General features: G+C 41.9%; 2 protein-coding genes across 2 annotated transcripts; both read left to right on the top strand.

The window, feature by feature from the left end:
• Window positions 1-1,543: 1,543 nt before the first annotated feature.
• LOC133022917 (apolipoprotein L6-like) lies at window positions 1,544-2,751 on the top strand. The gene is given in 4 exon segments (XM_061089820.1): window positions 1,544-2,018; window positions 2,021-2,193; window positions 2,196-2,305; window positions 2,631-2,751. Coding segments are annotated over 4 exon segments (879 nt in total).
• A 2,766-nt stretch (window positions 2,752-5,517) lies between these two features.
• Window positions 5,518-8,541, top strand: LOC133022916 (uncharacterized). Its single transcript, XM_061089819.1, has 4 exons — window positions 5,518-6,125; window positions 6,189-6,326; window positions 6,863-7,740; window positions 8,240-8,541. The coding sequence occupies exons 1-4, from the start codon at window positions 5,518-5,520 to the stop codon at window positions 8,539-8,541; spliced, it is 1,926 nt and encodes a 641-aa protein (XP_060945802.1).
• The last annotated feature ends 6,590 nt before the right edge of the window (window positions 8,542-15,131 follow it).

Below are 15,131 nucleotides of genomic sequence, written 5' to 3'. Positions count from 1 at the left end.
CACGGGGACTTGAGGTGACCAGGCCTGGTGGAGCTCTGCTGTGCTCTGCAGTGGAAAAGGGGCTGTCCTTGGATTTCCGAGCAGTTGTCTTGCAGGGTCTGCCGAACCTGGGCTTGTCAAAAACATCTCTAGTTTCTTCAAATCTTGTTCTTATTCTTAGTACTTGATGCTGAAACATTGAAGGTGTCAGCCACCTCAGCAGTGGATCTGATCTTCAGCCTCTTGATAATCAATGCTTTGGTCTCAGGGTGAATCTTAGGCATGTTGTCAGAGGTCAAGTTGCAGTTGATGTGACGGTCTGGTGTGCTGGGGTTCTTTTTATACACACCCACTAATTGATTGATCAATTATTGATCAAAGGTGAGGCTGTAATCTAGGATTGGGTGCATCATATGACAAGGCGACAAGACATTTGTCTTTGCAAAAACTGCCTCAGTGGGCTTTACCAAGCTGTGAACGTTAGAATGCTTTTCAGCAGTTCCGTTTGGGACCAAAACATTATTTCAAAAACTGTTGGGATCGAAATTAGCCATTTCTTGAAAAAAAAAATTGATTAAAAATATATTTGAGGGGCACTTAAGGTCAACTTGTACCCAAGCGACTAGACTTTTGTCAGGGACTGTATAGAACTGTGTTTTATATTGAATTTGGCCTAGAGCCATGTATAAACATAGTTACCCTGTTATTGTGCATTCAATACTAAACTATTCAAATATTACACAGTTTCATATATTCATGTTTTTATTTTAAACATACATGTAGAAGAGACAGTGAATCCTCAAGCCATCAGTGGTTGGCACACATAGTCCCACAATAGTGAGATGTCGGACCCTGAAGGGTAGCACACAACTTATCTAACCTTGGACGGATTGCAGTTGTCAGGCAGAGGGTCATATCAGCCTCACAATATGTTGGATGCATGTTAATGTGCATTTTAAGACATTTAAATTTGTTGGGAAAAAAAAGGTTGGAAAATTTTTAAACAAATTGTTAAAAAAAATAAAAAATTGTCTCAACCAAAAATTTCGCGACCCCCCTGCAGTACCTCCACGGACCCCCTGTTGAATACCTATGCATTAGAGGATTTCACTGGTGATAGCAACAGTAGGGTTTAATGCTGAGCAGCATGGAATCATTCTGTGTTCATATTTATCCAAATGAAATCGAAACACAAAGCTGACATTTCAGCAGGATCCTGAACCTATCGCCAAAGCAGCCAATCGGTTAGGGTGGAATATCCTTGATTGGCTGATGTAGTGGAAAAATAACTAAGCATGGTTGAAACCTAGTTTGTAGATGAAAAGTAAGTTTATGAAGACCTGTCTAAATACATTTATAACCTGTCTAAATACTTTTATGAACTGTCTTAATACTTTATGAAACAAACAGTCTTAGTTCACCTATATAAGAATATTTTTGTATTTGACAGTTCTCTATATTCACTCTGAGATCCCTGTGACTCTCTGTGTTGATCCTTTCTGCAGAAAGCCCCAATTAAAATACATAAAGACAAATCGATGACTCCAGCAAGCGACAGGACAGGATGCTGGAGTTTCTCAACGACCTGGAGGAGGGGGCTATTCAGCTCGACAGGATGAATATGGGGGCAAAGGTCTCCAGCGTGGTAGGCAGCTCGGTTGGGGCGACTGGAGGTGTGGTCTCCATTGTTGGCTTGGCGTTAATTCCTGTGACGGCAGGGGGGTCTCTAGCTCTGACAATGACAGGGATAGGTATGGGAATCGCCAGCGCAGTCAACAGCGCTGTCACCACCTTCACAGAGATCGGAGTAAATAGAATTCAACAGAACAAAACAGTGGTTTTCCAGAAATTCATGGAGGATGTGCAGAGTCTCCAGGAATGTCTGGACAAGGTGACCTGTCAAGCCTACACCCAATTGGAAGAGAGGATCATCCCAGTGGCGGTGGGAGTTATCAAGGGTCTTGGTAAAGTTGGAGTTATTGCAAAAGGTATTGATGCATTAGTTGATGCTGCCTCTGCCACTAAGTTATTGAAAAACGAATAGTTGCAGGTGTTGGTAAAGGGCCTCTCGCTCTTATCAAGTCAGCCAGGTCAGGTTTCATGGCACTCAATGCTCTCTTCCTTGGCATGGATATCTTCTTCAACTGTAAGGACAGCATCACTCTGGCAAAAGGCAATGAGACCGCCTTCTCACAGTGGATCAGGGCCAGAGCTACTCTGTGTGGAGCTCAGAGATGGATTCATGGAAGGTGATCCACGACATCCTGTGTGAGGGCCAAGAGACGTCAGAGAAAAAAATAGCTCTTCTTGAGAAAACATTTTATCCGTAATTATCTTGGACATTTAGTCCAAGACAATTTCTAAGATAGGAAGAGAAAATTAGAATTGGTAATTAAAAAGAAAAAGTCAAAAAGAAAAGTGTCTCAATGAAATTGAAACACATTTGAAAGCACTTGAAGAAGGAATATAGATGCAGGGAAAGAATAAAGAATGCAAAACAAATATTGTTTGTTACCCAAGGGAATGAATGTGATGAAATAGCAAATGAATGTGAACCAACAGATAAATCTGCACAGAAAAAGGTTTCTTTGTATCCTCATGTGCCTCAGTGTTTGAGAGTGGACCACGATCTCGACTGTGCCTGTCTTCAGGGACCTGAAGTGGCTTCAGCCCCAGCGCATTCACCTCCACCCTATAGTCCTCCACCAACCACTGCCCATCCACCAGACTCCACGAACAGAACAGCAGACAACAGAAGCAGACCTCCTGTAACCCGCAGCAAAGCCGACATCCACCCGGTGCTGCCACACCAACCCTGCCGATGTTTGAGGACGTGTTGGTTTCAGAGGAAGGGGCAGGTCGGAAAGAAAGGACATTGGGCGAGGGAGTGTCTGGAGGAACGGGGTGGAGCTGCTCAGGCAGATTGGAGGAGGGGGGCCAGGAGAGAGCGGTGGGTAATCTGATTCATTCGACGCCTGAGATACACAGTATCACACAGGATAGTGACACACCCACATTGATATTAGAAGCAATCAGATGCTTAGAAATTAAAAAAGGACTTTCTCTGCATTGTACATCATTGTCAGAAACATGAACACGTGAACATGCATCAGTGTGCTAATAACTATGAGGGTTATATATAGTTATGACCTATGTGACAGCCAGCCACCAGGGGGCGTTCAAAATGATTTGACTTCACTTTTGGTGCTGACATGTCATACAACTTTATTGTCTATGGTTTGATACTATTATGTCACCACAATAGTAAAGTCCTCAAATATCAAAGTGCATTGGACACACTTTCATTCAGGACATGCAGGAAGTAAACTGCCCTGGGTGTAATAAAGCTCCTTTTTATTACTCCTCTTTATTTATGTTTTTTTGCACTTTGGACATGCAGCACTTGAGTAAAAGTATACTCAGTTACTTTCCACTGGTGTTTAGCTGCTGTCTTGCATGTGAGGACTCTGCCATGTCATTCCCACTCTGATCACTGAGTGTCTGTGCTGAGCAGAGAGCAGCTGAGTGAGCGCTTTGATATAAATGTGTCCCTGCTCTGCCCCTCGCAAACACACACACACTGAGACACCAACAACAGACAGTCAGAGTGGACCACTTGTTTCTTTTCATAAACAAATATAATTATTATTATCTTATTTTTTATTTTAAGCCATTTTATCATAAAATAAGTGAAAGCCTGCTTCTTTAATCTGGTGCCTATACTGCGCTGCGTGGTCACACGATTGTTCAACATTCATAACATCCTCAAAAATCATCCTTTTAACAAATCATTTGAGTTATTTTTTCCAGTCTACTCTTAAAGCATGTAGAAAAAAATGTGCCCTGCAAAACACAGACTGTAAAGAAAGATGGACGACATGACAACACCCAAAAAGTGAAGCCAAAGTGTCATATTCTCCCCCTGGTGGCTGGATGCAGTATAGGTTGTAAACACCACCTCCTCCATGTTAACAAGTTGGCTGCGTTTTTGTATTCACGTTCACTACCAAACTGAGTTTCAGAGTTGAAAGAGTTAAGTGCAGGTATGGGTGTGGCCCATCCTGCTGATAAGGAAAAGGAAAATGTGTGTCAACTTTTTTCAATCCTGCTGAGGATCTTTCAACAAGCCGTCCAGAAACAAGCAGTCGGTTTTCATTGTATCAGAGAGACCAGCGAAGCGAAGAAGACCCAGTAAAGAAATGACGGCAGAAGGGGAAATGTCTGCTGCAAGGTAAAGTTTGACTTTAGGTGTTTTTTATCCTTATAGTAACACAAAAACTTATTCCCTCTGAGTTTGTTTTTACTTTTTGGGATCAAATAAACATAGAAATCCACAAGGGGAAAGTAGCCTGGGTACCTTTCCTTAAGTGCTCTATTAGAGTTAAAGTTTTTGTGCTTTTTTAAAACTGCTATACATATTTGATATCTTTAACAACCAACAATTATTTTCCATTTAAGGGAAAGTGTAGTAAATGTAGACACCTGCTGACATTAAACTCCCTCACCTAGACATGTAAACAGTTACTTTGAACAAAGGCTTTGACACATGTAACGTGTGTCCTGACACAGTCAAACACAAAATGGAAAGAGAAACAAAACCACCACAACTAATCAGAAAACAACCACAAAGAAATTATAAACTACAAAGAGATACAAAACAACGAAAATGTCATCTGAGCTCTAAGCTTAACACTTTTTCGATTTTGTTGAACACTTTTCATTATGGCGTTTTTCCTTGGGTTTAGATTCTTATTCAGTTTTGCGTTTCCTGTTTAATTTAGAAAATGTGCTCCTTATTCGCTGTCAACTTTCCAGTGTCTTCTTGGATGTATGCCTTGTGCTGTGCTGTTTTTTCCTGTTCCCCTAGTGTTTCATCGCATGTTGAGTTTTGATCTTTTTTTTGGAATCCTATTTTGCTTTTGTAGTATTATTTCTGCCGAACATTTTTTTGTTATTTGACTGGCTCCTGGATTCAGAACCTGCTTTTCCCCTATTACTGACAAATAAATACATTAAAAACTACAAAACAACACCAAACAACGACAGAGAGGCTAAAGCACCACAAAATAGACAAAACAATTAACTGCAAAGACACATCATATCAAATATTAAACAGAGACAGAACGACCACAAACAGAAAAAAAAAACAGCAAAAAGACACAATCACGAAGATGAAGGTAATGCAATTTGCCACTTGCCAATAAAGCGCACAAAGAAGAAGAGAAACAAAACCATCACCAATATAACAAACTGACAACATTACAACCACAAAGAGAAATAAAATGACTACAAAACAACTACAGACACACAACAACCACAAAGAGATACATTGTCACCAAAAAAAGCAAACAGACAAAAGACTAAATAAATGACTACAAAGAAACAACTACAAACCAACAAAAAGTATCTACAAAGAACCATGACATCCAAAAAGAGTAAAAAAGGCACTTCAAATTTATGATGGAGATACATTCAGTCTTTCAGTGACTTTTTCTGCTTAAGAAGTTAAATGAGACGTCCCAAAGTGATTGATGCGTCATGTCTTATTACAGAAAGGAGCTACAGCAGGTGTTGTGCCGCTATGTCACAGACACCCTCATCTACATCGACACTGTAAGAGGATTCTGTGAGGACGTCTCTAAATGGGGGCTCCACAGGGAGACCGAATTAAACATGATGATAGATATCAAAGAGAGGGTTGACACCATCGACCTAAACTTCGACCATGTGTCTAAGTCAGAGCAAAAAGGTAAGGCCTTTGGGGAATATTTGAAGAGCCAGCTGACCCAAGTGACCGCAGACAGCAAGCGTGCAAAGCTGCAGGAGGAGCTGGATGCCGTGCTCAAGGACACTTTGGTTGGCCTGGCGAAGCTCGAATACTTCCTGGTTGCAGTGGAGAAGTTGGCGGTCACTTCGCTCCATGTGTTTACAGAGAACCAGGTTGTATGTCTGCCCAAAGGGATCACCCTCGATTGTGTTCAGGTTGTCATCACTGTGGCACGGCTAATCTTCCCTCTCCTCCTCGAGTTTAAAAGAGACGCACAAGTCTTCTTCCTGCCCAGACTTGAGAATGTGGAAGTGCTCTCGTATGAGTTGGACAAGTACATACGTACCACGCAGAGAATCTGCGAGACGTTAGGAAAAAGGTGAGCAGACGTGCAACAACATGACACATTTAGCAGTGGGTAACATTTAGTGCAGGAAGTAAGTGTAACTGTCTTTCACAACTCCCTCAGTGACTTTCATTTGAAAATGACGACGGAAACTATGGTGAACTTCGACGTGGATCTGTCTGAAGATGACATGCAGAGGATGCTTGATCATATTAATCAGCTGGATGAGATCAGGTAAGTGTTGTTTAAGCTGGACTACTTACTGGACTTGAGTGCAACCTTTGTTACAGCAGATCATACAACTCTTCTGAACAGATTCAGGAGCCTGGCTGGCCTTTAGACGGAACTGCTTTTAATTAAATATTTTTTCATTCAGTTTGTCAATTGCATTTATGTGATGTGGGGTCCCACAAGGCTCCGTCCTTGGCACTTTTTTGTTAAGCCTGTATATGTTGGTCATGTTATTTATCATTTTACTCTTGTAAGAGAATCAAATACTATTTTTATTTTCTCCACCGCCTTTGCCCTCGCCTGAGGATTTAACTGTTGAATCGGACAACGTAGTTTCCTGCAGGCTGGGCGATAACTGGTAGAATTTGAAGTCATTGGGAGGGAGTTAAAAATTCCAGAAGACATTCCAGGAGAAAAGACAGATCAGCAAAAACAATTAGCACAAGGACAGGGTATTAAAAATATGACAATGTTCAGTCTGTGGCGCCTTTAAGGTGCCTCTGAAACTTTAGAATTTGAATTTATTTTGTTTTCATCAGGATGAACAAGGACTTCAGGATGGTGTTCTTGTTTCAAGAGGAATCGTTTTGTGACTTCATCAGTGTCTTCAGCAAGCAACAGGAGAGGATGCTGGAGTTTCTCAACGACCTGGAGGAGGGGGCTGTTCAGCTTGTCAGGATGAATAAGGGGGCAAAGGTCTCCAGCATGGTAGGCAGTTCGGTTGGGGCGGCTGGAGGTGTGCTCTCCATTGTTGGCTTGGCGTTAATTCCTTTTACGGCAGGGGTGTCTCTAGCTCTGACAATGACGGGGATAGGTATGGGAATCACCAGCGGAGTAAACAGCGCTGTCACCACCTTCACAGAGATCGGAGTAAATGCAACTCAAAAGAAAAAAGCCAGAGAGGTTTTCCAGAAATTCACGGACGATGTGCAGAGTCTCCAGGAATGTCTGGACAAGGTGACCAGTCAAGTTGACACGGAAATGGTAGAGAGTATCATCAAAGAGGCTCTGGGAGTTATCAAGGGTCTTGGTAAATTTGGTGCTATTGCAAAAGGTATTGATGCATTAGTTGATGCCGCCTCTGCTGCTAAGTTGTTGAAAAACGAAGAGTTCATTGCGGGTGTCGCCAAAGGGCCTCTCGCTCTTACCAAGGCAGCCAGGGGAGGTTTCATAGGACTCAATGCTCTCTTCCTCGGCATGGATATCTTCTTCATCATTAAGGACGGCATAAGTCTGGCAAAAGGCAGTGAGACCGCTTTCTCACAGTGGATCAGGGCCAGAGCTACTCTGTGGAGCTCAGAGATGGATTCATGGAAGGTGATCCACGACTCCCTGTGTGAGGGCCAGGAGACGTCAGAGAAAAAAAAAGCTCTTCTGGAGACCCCATTTTATCCGGAGATGGATGTGAAGAAGCAAAGTGAAGCAGAACTGGAATTTTCTTCTGATAAAGTGGAAGAAAATATGAAATAAAATACGTTTTGCTTAACACAGAGAGAGTATCTCTGTATTAGAGTTGTCACAATTCTCGACAAAAGGAGCTAAATTGAACCCTGATAATTTGCCAGATTTTGCGGCTTAAAAGTTGAAAATAATGACAACTAAATATGGTGAGGTTGCCACCAGATAAATGATTTCGGTTCCCCTAGTGGGGGAACATTTAGTCCAAGACAATTACTACGATTGGAAGAGAAAATAGAATTGGGAATTAGAAAGAAAAAATCAAAAAGAAAAGTTTCTTAGAAGGATATCAATGCAATTGAAAGCACTGAGTGTGTGGGAGAAGGAATGTGAATGCAAGGAAAGAAGAAATGATGCAAAACAAATGCTGTGTGTTACCCAAGAATGAATGTGATAAAAAGGCAAATGAATATGAACCAATAGATAAATCTGCACAGAGGTTTCTTTGTTGCCTCCAGTGCCTCAGTGTGTCAGACTGGACCACGATCTTGACTGTGCCCCTCGTCAGAGACCTGAAGTGGCGGTTCACCTCCGCCCTATAGTCCTCCACCAACAACTGCCCATCCACCAGACTCCACAAACAGAACAGCAGACAACGCTGCCACACCAATCCTGCCGATGTTTGAGGGCGGTGGTTTCAGAGGAAAGGGCAGAGGCAGAAAGAAAGAAAGGACATTGCGGGCGAGGGAGTGTCTGGAGGAACGGGGTGGAGCTGCTCAGTCAGATTGGAGGAGGGGGGCCAGGAGAGAGCGGTGGGTAATCTGATTCATTCGACACCTGAGATACATGGTATCACACCCACACCACACAAACAGGATAGGGAAACACACACATTGATATTAGAAGCGATCACATGCTTAGAATTTAAAAATGACTTTCTCTGCATTGTACATCACCCCCCCCCCCCCAACTGCATGCATATAAAAAGTTTTTGTTCTGTAACAGTGCACGTGCAGAGAACTGTTCTTCTGATAACTTTAATGTCGTCGACTTATCATCTTTTTTCTCAAACATCTCAGCCTTACAGGAAATCCCTAAGACACTGTGAGCTCAAGGCAAACAGGACGTTGACTGAATATAACACCAAAATCTGACTTCAGGACATGCCAACAGCAATATCCATTAAAAACTGAAGCCATTAAAGGCATAACTCCAGTTTTTGAATCATTCCGAAAAGCAAGAGTAATCCTTCCATGGCATCACTCACCGGTACGCACGCCTATTTTTCACGTGAAAAATCTAAATTGCAAATTGTTCAACAAAAGTAACTTTCCTGGGTCATGTGATCACAGTAGCAGGAAAAGTCCCTCTTACTTAAAAACATATTGAGACGAGAACGAAGTAAAACAAAGACTTGACTAAGACTATGCACCTCTGAGTTCCCTATGAGCAAAGAGAAACACACAGATAATGTCGATATCAGGACTTCACCCTTGTGGGTGAGGCCATCCATGTTGGTTTTTGTGATTTAACTCCATAGATAATTATGACTTTCTAAATGATTTACAGGAATGTCACTCTTTTTGTGACTTGATATTATACTTTGTAATGAATTCAAATATTTAAGAGTTTAAATTTATGTTTGAGCATATCTTTTGTTTAATCAATTTAAGTTCTTCTATTTGATGTGATTATTAAACTGTTCTTAACCCAAGGGTGTCAAGGTAAAAATCTCAGTCAGTAATTGTCCCAATAATTTTGAGAGAAGCAGTTTACTGAGCTAGTAACATATATCCTGTCAAATGATTGATATCAATTCAAGAGCAATTTTTGTTAATAGGACTAGAGAGTCCATCTTATCTGGTGTTTTAGTTGTGAGTTGTTTATTGTTTATTTACCTATGTTTTTTATTGTTTTATTAGTTGTTTATTTGATATATGTAAGACTTCTATAAAACATGAAATAACAGATGTTTTAACAGGACAGAAACTTTTATTTCCCCTCGAAGTGACAAAATATCTCAGTTATTGCTTGCAACAGTAAATCAGACTTTAATAGGACATTTGACCTTTGTGATGCATTGTATCTCTTCAGATTACCTGAAATGCTTATTTTGGGAGGAACATATGATTTTTACCATTTTCATGATGTCCTAGATTGAATCTTTGTGAATGTCTGAGTCTGATGTTTATTATGATGTTTTGTATATACTGTTGTGATCATTGTACGATCAAAAGGGAGGAAAGTAAGGGAAAATGTTACCATTATACCACACTATATATTATATCTGCTTATGCATACTATTTCTGCTTATGTAACTGCCAAGATGACATTAGAGCCACAAATCTGAGACTGTGCTCGTCTTCCCCCAACAAGACCTCGAAGAAGACTTCAGCCTGTGTCTGTGTCTTATCTCATGTGATTTAACTGTTCACACACACACACACACACACACACACACACACACACACACACACACACACACACACACACATTGTTCACACACTTCAGACAAGACGTTTTGAGTACTGTCTTATCACAATCATATGGCCAATCTATATAATCTGTATTATTTGTATGTACAATTCAATCTGCACATTATTCTTGTACAGTCTAATAAATACATAAAAGGGAACTTGGCTTGTACATGTGTTTTAAGCAGCAGTGTGCTGAGGATCAGAGAGCTGATAATGAAAGTTACAAAGGGTTGGTTTGCCAAAATCAACAGTTGAGTCCGTGTTGAAAAAAAAATAGGTTAAGTGGTAAAACAAGCTGATCGACTGAGGACAACATGTCTTCTGATTGAGACAAATATCCTTTGAAAAGTGAAGAAAAACCTCTTTGTAACTGTACAGTTAGTCCACAAAACTAAATTACAACTTCATGACAAGAACATTAGAGCAGGGGTCTTCAACGTTTTTCAGGCCAAGGACCCCCAAACTGGTGGAGAGATGGAGCAGGGACCCCATACTATATAAAGTGTATAGAAATGTGTTTTATATTGAATTTGGCTTAGTGCCATGTATAAACATAGCTACCCTGATATTGTGCATTCAATACTAAACTATTCAAATATTACAGTTTCATATATTCATGTTTTTAATTTAAACATGCGCAAGGTACAGGGTGGCCATGCCACTGCCTTTTATAAACATAGTTGTAAGAGCCATTATGCAGTATGTGTGTGTATAGTTAAATATTTATGTTGGTTTATAACTTCTTATATTATCCAGGTTTGTAGTTTAAGTTTTGTACAGTTGAGCACTGTTTGTGTTTTTTGCAACAGTTTCATGAAGCCGTAAGGCGGTTCTTGATATCAGGTGGGTGGTGAGCCAGCGGGGCTGGTTAAGTGACGCGCTAGAAGATTGGTGAGTTTAAGGAGTCTGCAGGAGTTGACTCCAACAAGTTTTGACCGTGAATTTAACGTGAAACATGCGTGCAATCTTGAGTGACATTGACGTGAAGACTGCCTGGGAATATCAGGTGCTGTAAGGCTTACAGCCACACCAACTTGAATACAATACCTCACTTCAAGATTAACCCGCCTCATGTGTTCGTGGATCAGCGGGTTGTCACGCAGGGTCGGGCCTGGCTAGTATGTGGACACGAGTCAGCTGTTACAAATACTCCCTCAGACAAAATCAAGTGGCCGTCCTATTGGAACGGAGCGGAACGGCCACTACAAAAGTCAAAACTTGAGATCGCAGCGGATTGTGCAGCCATCGTGACGAGGAAGGATCGGACTATTACCTGGGCGCACGGACAAGTGCCAGTGATCGTGAAAGGACCTGCCGCAGAAGTTACGCAGGAAATTGGATTATTGAATACAGACAGCAACTTGCGCATGTCAGTAGGGCTGTGGGACTATAACAGGGGTGTCCAAACTTTTTGTCCCGAGGGACACATACAGAAAAAAATACCAAGGACTCGGCCACTCACGCCTGCCACGCCCCCCTGCCCTTGAGTGGACTGTTGTAAGTCGCGTCGCTCAGGGTGGGGGGGCGTGGCGGCGTGGCGTTCTGAGGGACAGCTAGCAAGTCAGCAAAGCAATTCACCCCCAGACCACTAGGTGGAGTAACGTTTTTTGTTGAAGACCACCTTAGAGACACCTTCTTTGTGTGTGGCAGTCTTTGTCGACTGTTTATTACTTTATCTGGAGGACAAATTTGTCCCTGATCTTTATACACAGCTTCATACACTCGTCGACCTGCAAACCGACGTCAGCCGAGATCTCCTTCCAGGAATTGCAGGTCATCTGCGTGTCCTTGTATTTAGTCAGTGACGGGTTATACAAGTGGTCATACTTTCAGATCTCTTCTGCCAAGTGCTCTTCTATTTGGTCCATATCCGTTCTTCTAAATCTTCCGTGGTTTCTGCCGGTATTATGGGGCATGAAACCGGAAATATGACTCCAAAGGATGTAGTTAGCGGACCAATCACAGCCTTGCGGGCTGCATGAGGCTTGCGTAGCTGTGTCGTATAGTTACAAAAATTGGTGAACGCACGCAAGCACGAAAGAAGGGGCACGCAAGCATGCAAGGGGCTCTTGCGTGCTTGCGTGCCCCTTCTTGCGTGTCTCTGAAAACGCAGAAGCATGCACTGGCCTCTCCCTGTCGACAAAGCCTGGCCCCATAAAGCAAAACAAAGTGCTTTAAGTAAGTGCCATTTGAGCGCTACTAAATTTTGAGTTTCAAAAAAAGTAAAAAAATAAAAAAAATTTTTATACATTATATTTTTAGACATTGATGCGGGCCAATTAAAAATGGATGGCGGGCCGCAGTTGGCCCGCGGGCCGTAGTTTGGACACCCCTGGACTATAAGAACAGGCTGCTGTCAAAGTGAGACGTTACATCAGCAATACGTCATGGCGGATGAGAATGATGATATTGACGCACTTGCGGACTACGGCTCTTGCGTGCTTGCGTGCCCCTTCTTGCGTGTCTCTGAAAACGCAGAAGCATGCACTGGCCTCTCCCTGTCGACAAAGCCTGGCCCCATAAAGCAAAACAAAGTGCTTTAAGTAAGTGCCATTTGAGCGCTACTAAATTTTGAGTTTCAAAAAAAAATAAATTTTTTTTAATTTTTTTTATACATTATATTTTTAGACATTGATGCGGGCCAATTAAAAATGGATGGCGGGCCGCAGTTGGCCCGCGGGCCGTAGTTTGGACACCCCTGGACTATAAGAACAGGCTGCTGTCAAAGTGAGACGTTACATCAGCAATACGTCATGGCGGATGAGAATGATGATATTGACGCACTTGCGGACTACGGCCACAAGAGGGCAGCAGAGCCCACGGTGAAGTCAATGGAGGAAAGGAGCCATCATTACATCAATGCCAGAAAAGGAAAATTAAGAATGTTAACAAACAAGTCAAACGAAATGGATCTATCAATGGAAAACAACTGCAACTTGGAGAAAGTTAAGTCAAGGCTGAAAGTTCTTCAATCAATCAAGTTTTATTTGTATAGCCCACATTCACAAATAACAATTCGTCTCATGGGGCTTTAACATTGTGTGACATCCTCTGTCCTTAACCCTCAACAAGAGTAAGGAAAAACTACTAAAAACCCTTTTCACAGGTAAAAATATGTAGAAACCTCAGAGAGAGCCACATGTGAGGGATCCCTCTCTCAGGACGGACAGAAGTGCAATAGATGTCAGGTGTAAGAAAACATCATCAGGATTTTTAGCAGCATCCATGAGGCTAAACATTTTTCAATACTATGTGTCAGGCAGTCCCGCTGCAATCACAGTCTCTGGCCAGCAGCCAGCAAGACCACGATCCAGCGTCAGGATGGGATCCACTATAGTCTACAGTCATTGTCCACCGCCGCCAGTAAGAATCCATTATCAGCTGCCGCCTCGGTCGTGGTCCCTCATCATCCGATGCCAACGCGACAAAGGATCCTCCATTACAACTACGATCAGCTGGCACGATACAGAATCCACCGAACTGGATCCACCATTGCGACCTCCGACACGCGATCCACAATCATAATCCATGGTGCGGCCACAGCTGTGGCCCTGCATCCGCGGGCGCTAAGGCACAGAAACTCCGGGAAAAGGGGTCAAGTTAGTAACATGTACTGATCAGATAAGAATTATCTTGATGTGATAAATATGGAGAAAAAGGAAGGAGAAGCAGGAAAGAGAAGCTCCGTGTGTCTTGTGTCATAAATTCCCTGTGCAGTAGGGGTTTGATTACAGCTATTTTAAAAGACTGTGGTACATAACCTGATGATAATGACAGATTGATTGTGTTAAGTAACGAATTATCTATTAGGGGCAGAATTTCTTTAAGTAATTTAGTTGGAATCGGATCTAAAATACAGGTTGTTGGTTTAGAACCTGAGACTATTTTGGTAAACTGATCACGGGTGATCAGAGAGAAGCTGTCTAAATAATGGGAAGGATTCTCAGCCGTTTCTGAGATCTCTATTGTTGGGAGGGTATTAGTGCCAATTGAGGGCAGGAGATGATTGATTTTATTTCTAATTGTTAGAATTTTATCATTAAAAAAGGTCATAAAGATATTGCTATTTAGGGATCGAGGAATACTGGGTTCGGTGGAGGTGTGACTCTCTGTCAGCCTGGCTACAGTGCTGAAGAGAAACCTGGGGTTGTTTTTATTCTCTTCTATTAGTTTTGAATAATAGGCAGCTCTTGCTTTGTGGAGAGCCTTTTTATATTCTGTAACACTACTCTTCCAGTCTAGGAGATTTTCAACACTGTTGCTGGAGCGCCACTTCCTTTCTAGTTTTCTTGATATTTGTTTCAACTCATGTGTCTTGGAATTATACCACGGAGCTAATTTACTATGTTTTACACATTTCTTTTTTAGAGGCGCTATTGAGTCTAATGTTAATCGTAATGAGTCTGCAGAGCTTTCTACGAGGTGGTCAATCTCAATAGAGCTCGGGTTTTTAAAGAATTTGTTGTTTATGTCGACGGATAATACGGGTTTAAATGTAATCGGAATTATTTCCTTAAATTTCGCTACAGCACTATCAGGTAGAGTCTTCTTAAAGCTACTTATGAGGACTTCAAATAATGCAACAGTACGGTTCTGCTCTACCTTCATCAGGATCAGATAAATAAGGACCAAGAAGAGTGGTTCTATCCTAAGAAAGATAGGGTGCAGGAATTCATTCAGAAGACTGGAACGTGGATTAATGATGCTGAGTTGGAAAAAGAAAAGTCTCAAGAAGTTGATGAGGCTGTAACTCATATGGAAAGTGTGTCTATGGTGTCCCAATCTATTGGGTCAAAGTCTGGCAGTGGAAGTAGTAGAGCATCTTCTGCTCGCTTAAAGGAAGAAGCCAAGCGAGCAGCTCTGGAAGCTAAGGCAGCCGTATTCCAACAAAGGCAAGCTTTAGCATTGAAGGAAGTACAGTTAAATATGGAGA

This window comes from Limanda limanda, chromosome 17 (assembly GCF_963576545.1).
Source record: "Limanda limanda chromosome 17, fLimLim1.1, whole genome shotgun sequence".
Classification (NCBI taxonomy): domain Eukaryota; kingdom Metazoa; phylum Chordata; class Actinopteri; order Pleuronectiformes; family Pleuronectidae; genus Limanda; species Limanda limanda.
This window is presented reverse-complemented; position numbering and strand designations above follow the sequence as displayed.

Bases quoted from the DNA above. Each gene is read 5' to 3' on its own strand.
- LOC133022916 (XM_061089819.1), top strand. From the start codon at position 5,518: ATGTCTTATTACAGAAAGGAGCTACAGCAGGTGTTGTGCCGCTATGTC. The intron at 6,126-6,188 runs GTGAGCAGACGT...GCAGGAAGTAAG, and splicing joins TGCGAGACGTTAGGAAAAAG to TGTAACTGTCTTTCACAACT. The intron at 7,741-8,239 runs GTGAAGCAGAAC...TGTTGCCTCCAG, and splicing joins GATGGATGTGAAGAAGCAAA to TGCCTCAGTGTGTCAGACTG.